Consider the following 15,754-nt stretch of genomic DNA (forward strand, 5'->3'; position numbering starts at 1 on the left):
TAGCTACAAAATCTCTTAATTATTCTCAAGCAGCATCTTCATTTTCATTTTTAGAAACACAACACTCTTGTTTAGCAGATTCAACATTCAGTTTGTGAACCCTAGTTTTTTAAATACCTTGATATAACAAAGTCAAACTATAGACTTTCATTTAGTCAAATTTGCAATCAATTGATATAAACCTTATAAAATTATTTTCAAGTGTTTTACAAACTCATGGTCAAATTTATAAAAAAGACTTTGGAAAATTTCAATTCAAAACTAATCTTAAACTTGGAGACTTCTATTGATACAAATGCACACTTATATCAATAGAAGTAAGTAAGAGACCATCCACAGTTATCCTTTAGACTTCTAGCGATACCTATTAAGTTGTACCGATACTTGAGGATTATTTTACCAATACAAGTCAATGAGCAATTATAGTTTCCCCTGCACCTTCTACCGATACAACTATTGACACGAGTCAAACCTTAAAAGCCTAAGACTTTTACAAATAAACGCACACTTCTACTAGTAGATCGGGCTCTAATGGTCACTTTTTCAAAGAGTTCTACCGGCATAAGTCCATTTGTATCGATACAAGTTGTCTGTTGTTTGCAATTAGTGCTCGAATTTATTGCTGTAACAACTCTAATTTACTCTCAACGTCTCCGAATGTCCCCAAAGTTGTTAGAGGACATAAATACAAGTCAATAGCTCCATATTGAATAAAAGAAACAATTTGTAAAATCAATTGTAAAAAAGTCCAATCCTTTCATAGATATTCTTTATGTTATTCATAAATACACAGGGGTAACAACCTCTTTCATTCTTTCAAGTGTTTTATTGTCATTTAGTGAGCTTGATCATTGTTATATCTTCCTTTGAGAGGTCATTAATCCTTATTCTTGTTTATCGTCTTTGTAAGGATCTACTTAAGGTTTTTGGGTAGGAAACCTTAAGGGAAATGACTCTATCTTACCTACTGAAAAGATATTGTTTGTAAAGGTTAAACCTAATCATTGAAAAGTTCAAATCTAATGAATTTGAGAAATCCTTAGTTGCTGTAAGCAAAGGTAGTGGAGGTAGGCAATTGGACTATAAATTCTTGAGCCTTCATTATTTTTCATATTTCTTAAACACCCCCTCTTGATGATTATTGAGCTTAACAATTGGTATCAAAGCTAGATCTCTAGAGACAATATTGCTACCAAGAGAAAAGGTCCACACGAAGTTCAAGATGGAAACAAGAAACCAAGAAGTTTGTCTCATGACGTTGGAGAAAAATTCTACCATGTTGGGAGAAAGTCATTCCATTATGAGCCCTCCTTTATTCAATGGCATTAGCTACTCTTATTGGAGGACAAGAATGAAGTTATTCATCTAAGAAAATGACTACGAAGTACATAGAGTGATTAGAAATGGGCCACCCATTCCAAATAAAAGAGTTGGCGTTGTCATTATCACCATGGAGGAAGATAAATGAAATGACGTTGATACGAAGATGGTGCAACTAAATGTCAAAGAAATGCACTCTATTTTCAATACTAGAAAATGTCTTAATAGTGACGAAAAAAATTTATTACAATTTTCCGTCACTAATATAGCTTAGCAGTGTTTGACTATTGACGAATTAGTAATATAAATAACATGTACAAGTTAACCATTCACGTGACACAATTTAGTAACGGACTTGTAACAAAAATGTGACAAAAATCATATTCTATCACAATTTTTATATTATTTCTCAATAATCCTTTGTGACAAATATTTCTGTCACAAATATTGAAATTATAAATAATGATAGATTTTGTGACTGACATGTGATTGATTTAATTAATCAAATTAATTTTAAATAACTAATTTATTTTTTAATAGACCTACATATCTAATTTATTAATTTTAAAATCGATTTATTTTTAAAATAAATTTATGCCGATTGGGTCTTAACTCGATTGACATCGGCATTGTTGTTAGTGTAGAAGGACGTAAATTTGAGTGCGCTAAAATGTATTATCCTCCTATTTAAGGTTAGGAAGGGGTTATGAGTAATTCTAAGCATTCTACCAAAAATAATAGATACAATAAGATTAATTTTAAAAAAAAGTTGAAATAAATTTATAAATCTAAGAAAATCTATTGTAACAAATTTAAATTATAAAAAGAATTTAGCCTTCAAAAAAGAAAAGAATTTTTTTTAAAAAAAAAGTGCGACGCTTTGTTTTAATTTTTTTTTCAAGGAAAAAAACCACTGTATTAAAATTATATATATATAAGACAACAGGGAGGCAACGACTTTAACAGGACTCTCCCTTAAGTTGTTCTACTTTTCCTTTTTCTCTTTATATTTTTCTTTTTCATTTTTCTCAAACAAAGGCAGCCGATCTAGGTGTTTTGCTCTTTGAATCTCCAACAATCCATCATCACTTTAGGTATTGTACTCTTTGGATCTCTCCTTTTAGGGATTTTACTCAAAAATTACTATTTGTGTTTATCGGTCATTGTGCTTTAGAGATCAAGAATTTTTTTCACAGTGGGCAACGACAAAGAATAGATGTTTAAAGCTTGGTTTTAAATTTAATCCTGTTGCTGTGTTGTTCTCGCTGGTGGTGTTGCCTGACTGATGCTTTGATATACAGCAACTGTGTTGTAGTTCCTTGTTTGCTGGTTTGGTCATCGTTATATTTACACGACCAAAACACACCATACACTTACAAATTTTGTTAAATGCATTTCCTTGTATGCTGACAAAGAATTTTTGTTTTGTTTGTGTGTGGATCTTGGGGATGTGAATGAGCTGGCCAAGAGAAACAATTAAACGAAGGGAGTGTGTGTGAGAGAGAAAGAGAGAGAGGCTTTGGCTTTGGATTTCGGGGTCGGGGTCGGGGTAGGGGTAGGGGCGTTCTGGTTCATGGGAAAATCCCTCTCGTGGCTTTGGATGAAGGCATCTCATAGTACAGTTAACATAGCAGGGTTCATGAATCATGCGTCAAACAGTAATGATGGCAGAGACACATGCATATTAAGTTTTTTTTTTTTATTTCGGATGGGATGGTAATAAGATAATAACTGAGGTGATGATGGCCCACCTTACTTTAATTTCTTTTTCGTGTCGGGATTCATTTCATCAGATTTGACGCTTTGTTTTTATTGTTTGTTTGTATGATATACACTATATAAAATTTATTTTTTATATGAAAATTTTTGAATTATCTCTAGGCTACTCCAAATAAAATTTTCTGTCCAAGGTCTTATAAGGGTGAAAGTGAAACCTCATTTGGACACAAAGGGACCTAGTCCTCATAATTTTGGAGTATTTTATCATGGTTTTAAAATTTTTAATTTACATCTCCTCAAAATTTTTATAAATTCTAACCATAGTTTTTTAAAAAATTATTTGAACACTCTCATTTAGATCTAGTCATGGTCAGGCCATCACTTGCACAGGTATGAAGGTCTGTCTGAAAAGTAGGAAGGTTTAAAACAAATATATGCTTAAAAAATGAGATTAGAAAAAAAAGTTTGTTTTCTAAACAGACTGAGCCTCGGGTAAGATTTTTGCCTAGAGCTGGCTCGAATTTGTTTAAAAAAATTTTCAATGTTATTTTGCTACTATTGCTACCACTTTTGTGTTGTTTTGTTGTCATTTTACTATTATATTGTTACTATTTTATTGTTATTATTTGATTATTATATACCACTTGTTTTATTATTAATTTTGCTACTACTTTAGTGGTATTTGTTTGCTAAATTGCACTATCTTAATCTTATTTAAGTATTAAGATTGTTTTAATGTATTTTCAATTTGTTGGGAAATATTTATTTTAATGTTTTGAGTGCATTTGATATATTATATTTTTAAATTTTTTATATAAAAAATTAATATGAGTTGGGTTGCGCTCAAGTTTAACATTTTTTATCTAATTCAGATTTGGACAAAATTTTAAACCTATTATTCTAATTGAATCAAAACCTAAAATTCTATATTGACCAAACTCGGCTGATAATCAAGTCTACTCCCATTAATCTTTGAAAAATTTTAATTAAATCCTCAGTTTTTTAAAATTTAAAACGTTGATATATCTTCTTGAATTCCAATGTCGCAGATGCTTGCTTGATAGGTTGTAGCTTTTGTGGGGGCTGATCTCCGTTCTGCACACTTGCAGGTTATCATTAAATTGAATAAAATGAACATTTACTGCAAAACCTTAGCTTACAATTCACATACAAAGTATCACTTTGATTACACATATGATTATTTTAAACTTTTTTAATTTTTAAATTTGCAGTATGTCAAGTGATCGTCTGTGCATGTAAATTGGATTTGATGAGAAAGGATACCTTCGTAGTGAGTTTAAAAAAGGAGTTGAATACGTAGATTTTGAATTTTAAAACGTTAATGTGTTGGTCAAAATAAGATTTAAGCGTGAATTTGAAGGGCAGTGCGAGATGCATTTAATTTATTTTTCATCTTACGCTATAAAATCGTTATAATATTTAATTTCATCATTATTAATATTTTTATGCTAATTGCAAGTAAATTACCATGAGGTGAAAATTTAGCAAATGTGATAATAGAAAGTTTAAACTCGAGATGATGTGATTTATCAAAAGGTTATTGATGTTACGTATTTTGAATTTAATTAGAGTGCAGAACAGCCTTGTAATGTTTCAAAGTTTTAGTTTTCAATATACCATTGGAACGAGTTAGATTCGGTTAAAATTTTTAAATAAATTATTTCAGGTAATTTGGAACTCGTCTGATATTCGAGCCAAAGAGGAATAGGTAATTTTAAGTTTTGGAAAATTTTCAAATTTGTTTTCATTATTTTTGAGTTATGGTTTAATTGTTTTTATTAATGTATAATTATTTTTGTTGAATATTGATACACAATCCGGTTAGTTATGCATTAAGTGTGTTAAGGACAGGTTATCTCTGTAGACAATTTTAGTAATCAAAAATTCTGATAGTAGAACCTCCCTGTAGGAAATACGAAAACAAGAGGATGTTTCCTTTCCTTAGGAGAACCAATACTTTTGCAAGCTTCAACTCCAACTAATCTCAAGAGTCTAACCAAACCTCAAATAGTATTGTTAATGAACAAGAACATTATGAAAATATTCCCCAAAAATTTGATAATTGTACTCTTCAAAAGTTTCAACAAATTAAATTTATAAGAAAATAATTTTGAAACTTTAAAGGCATTTTATAGATATATTATAAAAACAAAAGAAAAAATTTACCTATCGAAAAGAACATGAAACTATCCAATTATTAGATAGATTCGTCATTAATAAGCATCATATTGTCAAACAATTTATTTGGCTTCTTTAGGACAGTCTAGAACTATATATGAAGGTTCTGTCGGGAACTAATAAAGAAAAGGAAAATAATAAATTTAAGCAATATTTAGTACTTAGAAGAAAAATGAAGAAATAAAATTAACAGAAACAATAGATATAGAGAAGGATCTAGAAAACTTTAAGTCAGCTAGTCATAAACATTTTAGCGGGCAAATTACATATAAAATCCCATTTTAATAAAAATTTATCGAAATGGGCCTAGTAAATAATTATTTACCGAAATGACCCTATTTCCCCTAAAGTGCGTCCACGTCAGCATGATGTCAGGGGACGTAGCAGGAAAACGTGTCCCTGAGGAAGCGTTTTACCTACATGGACAGAAATCGCTCCCTCAAGGGTGCGCTTTATGTCCAAGTAGGCAAAACACTTCCTCAAGGACGCGTTTTGCCCGTGTCTCCTGCGATTAGGGTTTTGGGTTATTGGTTTAAGGCTAGGGTTAGGGTTTTGGTGTTTTTAAGTTTAGGGTATTAGAGAAAATTTAATAAATAAGAGTTTAGATTTTGTCAATTAAATTAATTATAAATTTTTCAAAATTGGATTAGCTTTCGTGTTTATTTTTTAAGAAAAAATAAATTAAATTAGGGTTTAGGGTTACTTGAGTAATTTAATTAAAAAAATTTTAAAAATTAGATTAGGGTTTAGAGTTAAGGGTTTTTAAGGAAAATCAAATAAATTAGGGTTCAGCGTTACTTGAGTAAATTAATTATAATTTTTTATAAAACTAGATTAGGGTTTAGGGTTTAGGGTTTTTAAGTAAAAATTCAAATAAATTTGGGTTTGGGGTTGAGGGTTACTTAATTAAATTATTTGTTAATTTAAAGAAGCTCCCACGTGGACGCACTTTTGCTACAGTAGCTCTTGAAAAAATAATTTCGAGTAGACGTTTTTGAGCAAATAGTGTCAAAACGCTTTAAGCAGGATGCTTTGTCAGCAGAAGTACTAAAAAAAGCTTCCACGTGGACATGCTTTTGCTACTGTAGCTCCTAAAAAATAATTTTGAGTAGACGTTTCTAAGCAAATAGAATAAAAAACGCTTTAAGCAGGATGTTTTGTCAGCAGAAGTACTGAAAGAAGCTCCCACGTAGACGCGTTTTTGCTACAGTAGCTCCTGAAAAATAATTTTGAGTAGACGTTTCTGAGCAAATAGAATCAAAAACGCTTTAAGCAGGATGTTTTGTCAGCAGAAGTACTGAAAGAAGCTCCCACGTGGACGCGCTTTTGCTACAGTAGCTCCTGAAAAAATAATTTCGATTAAATGTTTCCGAGCAAATAGTGTCAAAAACGCTTTAAGAAGGATGCTTTGTCAGTAGAAGTTTTGAAAGAACCTCCCACGTGGACGCGCTTTTGCTACAGTAGCGCATGTTTGGCCTGAGGCTATAAATGATGCAAATTTTTTTCTCAGATTGCGTAAGTTACAACAAAAAAATTGAGAGAGGCTAAGAATGATAGAAATTGAAGATGAGTAAACGTATTAGTGCTGTTATTTACTATAATGGTGAGGTTTGCCACACCGAGAATGGTGTTATTTTTTATCAAAGAATACAGTGCGACTGGTTTTTAACCAGAACATAGATTGGACAGAACTTCGTAAAAAAATTAGGCGTAAAATATTTGGAACGACGCCAATGAAAGTTCTGTCTATTACGTATCGATTTTGTTCTTCTGTTGATCCGGTGACATATGACTCGTTCGACATAAAAAGTGCTTATAGCTTGGAGGCAATGGCTCGCTAGAGGAGCACCCTATATTGAATTATATGTACAATTTACATCACCAAATGATGCACTTGCAACTAGTGTTCGAGAGGTATACGCGACCCCTGCCCGACAATCGGTTAGTGTGTTACAAAATACGGAATAACCCATGTTTGGTAGCGGTGTGGAATATACAACCCCTGCACGACACTTTGTCACTGGATGGGACATGTACCTCGGTGGGTCGATGTTTGATGCTGGAAATACGTACTGAGGAACGACATCAACTTCTAGTGATTGGCAATCTACATCCAATTGGGGACGTTATGAAATGCCTAGAAAAAGGGATGATGTACTCCCTACGACGTTTACCGGGGAGGGGACCTCGTACGTTGTAGATGATGGTGGGTTAGAAGATGACTTCGATGTGGATACACCTCGAGAGCCCGGGCTCGATGGTGCAGAAGTTGCATTATTCTCTAAATCGGAGCCTATTCCAACCGAATCTAAAAATGTTGAAGGGGGTTCAGATGAAGAAGAAGATCTACGATTCAGGGCATACTCACCTCCAGCCCACATGTATAATGTCGATCTGTCTGCAGATGATGCGTTGGAGTTTCTAAATCTACCACACCAGCTGCGTGATCGTACAAGTTCGGTACAAGATTTGGGTGAATTTGAAATTGGTAATCAGTTTTCCAACAAGGATAGTTTTATTGGTACTTTGAAACAACATAGCATCAATAACGGTGTTAACTACCACGTCGTTAAGTCCAAAGTTGATAAGTTTAAGGCGAAGTGTGCAGTGCAAGACAGTACATGTTCATGGAAAATCTACGCCTTGTTGAGGAAAAGGATAGGGTTGTGGGAGATTAAAAAGTACAAAGGTCCACATACATGTGTTGCAGGTATAATATTTAGGGTCTCTGAATAATATTGTTATTATGTAATGTTGCATTATTTAATGAACTCCGTTTATAGGTATTTCACAAGATCCTCCCAAGATGGATTCAGCTATGTTAGCTAGCTTGATACTACCGACGGTGAAAGTAGATCCTAAGACTTTAATGCCGGTCTTAATTACCAATATTCGTAGCCAAATAAGGTACACGCCCTCTTACCGCAAGGCTTGGATAGCTAAGCAGAAGGCGTTGGAGAAGATGCATAATGGGTAGGACGCTTCATATAATGACATATGGCAGTGGTGTTAAGTGCTAGAGAGATACGTCCCAGGTTGCATAATAGACCTTCAAACGGAACATGCGTACTACAACGATCGATTGCTGCATGGATGCCAAGTGTTCAAACACCTGTTTTGGACATTTAAGCAATTCCAAGACGCATTTCCATACTGCAAGCCATTGGTACAAATTGACGGTACCTTTATGTTTGGTAGATATACCCATCGGCTATTGGTAGCAGTGGCACAGGATGACAGTGGGAGAATTCTTCCACTTGCATTTGCAATAACACCGGGGGAGTCAGCTGATGATTGGGATTTCTTTCTATCTAAGTTAAGAAGGCATGTGTGCCCCTAACCTGATATATGTGTTATTTCAGATTGAGGCACCGACATACTAGCTACAATTCATCGACAGGGAAGCTTATGGCAGCGCACACGCCATCAGTATTGCCTAAGGCACGTTGCTTCCAATTACTACAAGAAATATCCATCTAAGAGTGAACGACGACAAGTGACCAACATGGGTATTTAGTCTCTATTAATATAATTTTGTTTGTCATTTTAGATTTATTCTAATTGAAAGAGTGGTATGTAATATTGCCTATGAACTTATATTGGCAGGGTATAAAATAAATAAAGATCGTTTTCATGAGATGTTGGCAGTTTTGCGTTCAATTAACGGCGAAGGCGCGGACTACATTTGTAACATACCTTTCGAACAGTGGGCACAAGCATACGACGGTAGCCTACGATATGGTCATATGACCTCAAACCTGGCTGAATGCATAAATTCTATTCTAAAAGGAACGTGCCATCTACCAATAACATCGGTTGTGCGAGAGACATATTTTCGTTTGGCGGCGTTATTTCCAAAGCGAGTAGCAAGTTATGCAGGCCAGATAAAGAGAGGCCATGTATGGTGCAATAAGGTAGTGCAAGAAATTAACAAGGCTAAGGCGCGACCGAACACCATGCACACAGTGTCACGATCGAGACAACTTATGGTTTCGCGTGACAGAGTTTGACAGACCGCACCAAGGTGTTATTGGCAGGCAATATCGTGTACACTTGCGAAATAGGACTTGCGGTTGTAGGATGTTTGACGCACTTCGATATCCATGCGCTCATGTAATTGCAGCTTTTCAGAATCTCCATCTGGATCCTATGAATTATGTCGACGAAGTGTACAAATAAGAAAATATGTACAACGTTTGGAGACACATATTTCCACCGGTCCTAGATGAACATAAGTGGCCATTTGTATCACTTGCTCCCTTTAAGCTGTTACCGGATAGAGAATTGCGTCGCAAACCAAAGGGACGACCTTACTCAACTAGAATACGTAACAATATGGATATCCGAGAAACAACCAGTCAACAGAAGTTGTACGAATGGTGTAGAAACCCAGGCCATACAAGCCGATCATGCCCAAATCGCAATAGTTGAACGTTATTGTAAAAAACTTTGTATTATTTATATTTTTTTAAATCAAAAATTGGTACAAATATTCAGAATATTTAAAAGAAAATCTATTTTATTAAAAATATTAAAGTAAATTACAATTACTTTATTCAAAATAACGTTTTATTTTATTAAATGAAATAATATAGAAATATTCAACATATTGCCGTATTTAAAAGAATTTATATTATATTAAAAATGTATAAGTAAATTTCTATTTTAGTACATGAAATAATATAGAAGAATTTCTATTTTATTACATCAAATAATATCAAAGTAATCAAAATGTTTGTACAAATAAAAATCAATCTCCGTGCCCGCCAGATTCAGTGCCACATGGCGGTCATCGACGATTACGCGTTGGATTCCTCCTTTGTCCATCTTCAGGCGGGGGTTGTGGTTGCTCCAGTGGGGATTCTAGTTCCTCCGATAGGGGATCTAGTTGTCGATGTTGGGACGATGAGCCACCTTGATAGAATAGTGACTATGGAGGTGTTTGCATCACCAATGACGAAGCTGTTTGAAACCCATACAATGATGGGGTTTGCTAAAAAGAAGAGCTTCCCGACGGCTCCCCTTGTGATCCCTCGTACGATGCTGGCCTATACATCGGTGGTCCACTCAGCGTAATCAAAAATAGAGATGAACCGGGTCATTGACTCCAACCTGTCATAGGGCTAGAAAAAGGAAACATATAAGGGTTAGGATACATAAAAGGGCTAGGATACGCACCTGGCATCATCTGAAAAGGTTGTGTCGTGGGTATCGTCGGTTGAATTGCTGGGTCTGGTGACTGTGTCGGTGTTGTTGCTGGGCCTGGTAAGTGTATGGGCGATGATGATAGGCAGGGTAAATGTCTGGGCCACATTGATGGGCTTGCATCGTCGTCCCTTCTTCTTAGATTTAAAGGGCCATGTCGTTCTCTTTGGACACGTAATTGCCACTGCCTCTAAGTCTGGAACGATGGCATGTATTCTGGCACACACGCTAACTCTAGATCCTAAACCATGGCATGTATTGTGGCACGCACGCTAACTCTGGAACGATGATCGGTTCCCGAGTTGGTATATAATCATACCAATATTTTCTCATTTGGATATAGTATGACCAGAATCTCGACCAATCCGTATGCAGTTGCCGTAGGTCGATTTTGTGATGATTATCCAACACCTCAGGTGCCACGGGAATCGGTTGTCGAAATCTAAATTGCCGTAATACTCTGTCCGAATGGTACATCTCCACAGACGCAAAGTTAACCAATGGGACTTTCACATGCCAAGCATTTGGATTTTGGAAGTACTCATCCGAAATTACTGCCCGAATTGCCGGATCCTTGTATGGTGCCCATTGAAACTGTATGACCATGATGGAAATATTAGTTATATACTAAATACTAAATACCAATCGGCTATCTCATGATGGAAATATCTATTTTATTTAATACTTGTGCTTCCGACCGTTGGTCTAATAGAAGCCGTATATCTTCAAAAGAGGTAGGTAATAGAGCATAACTTGCAAGATGGTTCCACCTAATTAAATAATTTTTTAGCATTCGATTATATTTTAAATCTACTTAATAATTGTAAAATCTAATATAAAATTTACCTCGTTTTGAGTAGGAATGTATACGGGTGATCCACTTGAGGACGTAAAAATGGAAAGCAAAATCGTGCCCATGACTGCAGTAGTGACAGGCAACCTCCGATTTTCTCTTTATTCGGTTGCGTCGCCCTGCACATCTCCCGGTACAATGTTGCCAACACGGTAGACCCCCAACTAATTCACCAGCTGCTCGAAAATCAACGAGTTTTAGTAGCCATCTTAGATGTACGAGGTTCCGTGACAAGTCCGGCATCAGATAACCTCTAATTATCTAAAGATTGTATGCGCGAGCATATCGGATTCTTTCTAGTTCGGTTGTATCATTATCCGAATACGGGAATGTATCTAGTAACCAGCTCATCACGATCTGACCTCCGTTAATATTCTCTAGAATAGTGCCCAAAAGCTCGTAGCATACAACTCCCCAATCATCAAATTGAATAAACCTAGTGACTGCGTACCCGTCCACCAGCAATTCCAATTGCAAATTGGCATTTTCTAAAGTGATAGTGCACTCTCCACATAAAAGATGGAACGTATGCATCTCAGGTCTCCACCTCTCGACCAACGCACTAATAAGTTTCAGATCCAACTTGCATCCCCGGCCTACTATCGCCACGTGCAAAAAACCCGCCGTCCGTAGGTAGTTCTCTACCAACGGTGATGGAGGACCATGCATATTACGAATATAGCATTGCAAGATCCGATCTACTGACTTTTATAGCTTGTATGGCCTGGGTTCCTACACCATCCGCACAACTTCTGTTGACTGGCTGTTTCTCGGATATCCATATTGTTACATATTCTAATCGAGGAAAGTCGACCCTTTGGTTTGCGACGCAATTCTCTATCCGGTAACAGCTTAAAGGGAACAAGCGATACAGATGGCCACTTACATTCATCTGGGACCGGTGGGAATACATCTCTCCAGATGTACATGTTTTTTAATTTCTACACTTCGTCGACATAGCTCATCAGATCTAGACGGAGATTCTAACAAGCTACAATTACATGAGCGCATGGATAACGAAGTGCGTCAAACATCCCACAGTCACAAGTCTTATTTCGCAAGTGTACACGATATTGCCCGCCAATAACACCTTGGTGCAGTCTGTTAAACTCTGTCACGCGAAACCTTAAGTTGTCTCGATTGTGACACACTGTGTGCATGGTGTTCGCCTGCGCTTTGGCCTTGTTAATTTCTTGTACTACCTTACTGCATCATACATGGCCTCCCTGCATCTGGCCTGCATAACTCGCTGCTCGCTTTGGAAATAGCGCCGCCAAACGAAAATATGTCTCGCACAATCGATGTTATCGATAGATGGCGCGTTCCTTTTAGAATAGAATTTATGCATTCAGCCAGGTTTGAGGTCATATGACTATATCGTAGGCCGCCGTTGTATGCTTGTGCTTACTGTTCGAAAGGTATGCTACAAAGGTAGTCCGCGCCTTCGCCGTTAACTGAATGCAAAACTGCCAACATCTCATGAAAATGATCTTTATTTATTTCATACCCTGCCAATATAAGTTCATAGCCAATATTACATACCACTCTTTCAATTAGAATAAATTTAAAATGACAAACGAAATTATATTAATAGAGACTAAATACCCATGTTGGTCACTTGTCATCGTTCACTCTTAGATGGATATTGCCTATAGTAATTGAAAGCAACGTGCCTTAGGCAATACCGATGGTGTGTGCGCTGCCATAAGCTTCCTTGTCAATCAATTGCAGCTAGTATGCCGGTGCCCCCATCCGAAATAACACATATATCAGGTTGAGGGTACACATGCCTCCTTAACATAGATAGAAAGAAATTCCAGTTATCAGCTGACTCCCCCGGTGTTATTGCAAATGTAAGTGGAAGAATTCTCCTACTACCATCCTGTGCCACTGCTACCAATAGCCGATGGGTATATCTACCAAACATAAGGGTACAGTCAATTTGTACCAATGGCTTGCAGTATGGAAATACGTCTCGGAATTGCTTAAAGGTCCAAAATAGGCGTTTGAACACTTGACATCCACGTAGCAATCTGTCGTTGTAGTACGCATGTTCCGTTTGAAGGTCTGTTATGCAACCTAGGACGTATCTCTCTAGCACTTGACACCACTGCCATATTTCATTATATGAAGCGTCCCACCCACTATGCATCTTCTCCAATGCCTTCTGCTTAGCTATCCAAGCCTTGCAGTAAGAGGGCGTATACCCTATTTGGCTACAAATATTGGTAATTAAGAATGACACTGAAGTCCTGTGATCTGCCTTCACCGTGGGTAATATCAAGCTAGCTAACATAGCTGAATCCATCTTGAGATGATCTTGTAAAACACCTATAAATGGAGTACATTAAATAATACAACATTACATAATAACAATATTATTCAGAAACCCTAAATATTGTACCTGCAGCACATGTATGTGGACTTTTGTACTTTTTAATCTCCCATAACCCTGTCATTTCCTTCAACGAGGCATAGATTTTCCCTGAACATGTATCGTCTTGCACTGCACACTTTGCCTCAAACTTATCAGCTTTGGACTTAACGACGTGGTAGTTAACGCCGTTATTGATGCTATGTTGTTTCAAAGCACCAATAAAACTATCCTTATTGGAAAACTGATTACCAACTTCAAATTCACCCAAATCCAGTACAAACTTGTACGATCACGCAACCGGTGTGGTAGATCTGGAAACTCCAACGCATCATCTGCAGTCAGATCAACATTATGCATGTGGGCTGGAGGTGAGTATGCCCTGAATCGTGGATCTTCTTTTTCATCTGAACCCCCTTCAACATCTTCAGGTTTAGTTGGAATTGGCTCCGGTTCAGAGAATAATGCAACTTCTGCACCATCGGGCCTGAGCACTCATGGTGGATCCACATCGAAGTCATCTTCTAACCCACCATCATCTACAACGTATGAGGTCCCTCACCAGTAGACGTCGTAAGGAGTATAGCATCCCTTCTTCTGGGCATTCCACAACGTCCCCAATTGGATGTAGATTGCCAACCACTAGAAGTTGATGTCGTTCCCCAGTACATATTTCCAACATCCAACATCGACCCACCAAGGTGCATGTCCCATCCATCGACAGAGTGTTGCGTAGGGTTTGTGTATTCCACACCGCTACCAAACATGGGTTTTTCCGTGTTTTGTAACCCACTAATTGAGTGTCGGGCAGGGGTTGCATATACCTCTCGAACACCAGTCGCAAGTGCATCATTTGGCGATGTAAATTGTACATATAACTTAATATAGGGTACTCCACTAGCGAAATGAGTCTGCACCATTGCCTCCAAGCTACGAGCACATTTTATGTTGAACGAGTCATATGTCACTGGATCAATAGAAGAACAAAATCGATATGTAATAGACAGAACTTTCATTGGCGTCGTTTCGAAAATTTTACGCCTAATTCATTTACGATGTTCTGTCAAATCTATGTTCTGGTTGAAAACGTGTCGCATTGTATTCTTTGATAAAAATAACACCGTTCTCGGTGTGGCAAACTTCACCATCATAGTAAATAACAGCACTAATATGTTCACTCATCTTCAATTTCTATCATTCTTAGCCTTTCTCAATTTTTGTTGTTGTAACTTATGCAATCTGAGAAAAAAATTTGCATCATTTATAGCCTCAGGCCAAACATGCACTACTGTAGCAAAAGTGTGTCCACGTGGGAGCTTCTTTCAATACTTCTACTGATAAAGCATCCAGCTTAAAACATTTTTGACACTATTTACTCGGAAATGTCTACTCAAAATTATTTTTTCAGGAGCTACTGTAGCAAAAACGCATCTACGTGGGAGCTTCTTTTAGTACTTCTGCTGACAAAGCATCCTGCTTAAAGCATTTTTGACACTATTTGCTCAGAAATGTCTACTCAAAATTATTTTTTCAGGAGCTACTATAGCAAAAGCACATCCACGTGGGAGCTTCTTTTAGTACTTCTGCTAACAAAGCATCCTGCTTAAAGCATTTTTGACATTATTTTCTCAAAAACGTCTACTCGAAATTATTTTTTTTGGAGCTACTGTAGCAAAAGCGTGTCCATGTGGGAGCTTCTTTTAGTACTTTTACTGACAAAGCATCCTGCTTAAAGCGTTTTTGACACTATTTGCTCAGAAACGTCTACTCAAAATTATTTTTTCAGGAGCTACTGCAGCAAAGGCGCGTCCACGTGGGAGCTTCTTTTAGTGCTTCTCCTGACAAAGCATCCTGCTTAAAGCGTTTTTGACACTATTTGCTTAGAAACATCTAGTCGAAATTAATTTTTCAGGAGCTACTGTAGCAAAAGTGCATCCTTGTGGGAGCTTCTTTAAATTAACAAATAATTTAATTACGTAACCCTAAACCCCAAACCCTAATTTATTTGAGTTTTTACTTAAAAACCCTAAACACTAAATCCTAATCTAATTTTTTAAAAATTTATAATTAATTTACTCAAGTAA

The 15,754-nt window shown here is 36.6% G+C and overlaps 1 protein-coding gene and 1 long non-coding RNA gene across 3 annotated transcripts in view; both read left to right on the forward strand.

Annotated features, from left to right (window-relative positions):
- The first annotated feature begins 2,283 nt into the window (after positions 1-2,283).
- Positions 2,284-15,754, forward strand: part of LOC128041239 (uncharacterized) — a 34,799-nt gene continuing 21,328 nt past the window's right edge. The window contains exons 1-5 of one of the 2 annotated variants that reach the window (XR_008195958.1): positions 2,284-2,414; positions 4,089-4,148; positions 4,727-4,768; positions 8,601-8,747; positions 8,845-9,727. This is a non-coding gene — a long non-coding RNA (uncharacterized LOC128041239). Of the gene's footprint in view, positions 2,415-4,088; positions 4,149-4,726; positions 4,769-8,600; positions 8,748-8,844; positions 9,728-15,754 lie in introns of those variants that run through there. The other variant, XR_008195957.1, reaches the window with a different exon arrangement.
- On the forward strand, positions 6,172-8,592 carry LOC128041238 (uncharacterized). The gene is made up of 2 exons (XM_052630826.1): positions 6,172-7,948; positions 8,022-8,592. Exons 1-2 carry the CDS (start codon positions 7,372-7,374, stop codon positions 8,213-8,215), a joined length of 771 nt encoding a protein of 256 aa, XP_052486786.1. The 5' UTR covers positions 6,172-7,371; the 3' UTR covers positions 8,216-8,592.

The sequence above is a fragment of the Gossypium raimondii genome, chromosome 5, assembly GCF_025698545.1.
Source record: "Gossypium raimondii isolate GPD5lz chromosome 5, ASM2569854v1, whole genome shotgun sequence".
Lineage (NCBI taxonomy): Eukaryota > Viridiplantae > Streptophyta > Magnoliopsida > Malvales > Malvaceae > Gossypium > Gossypium raimondii.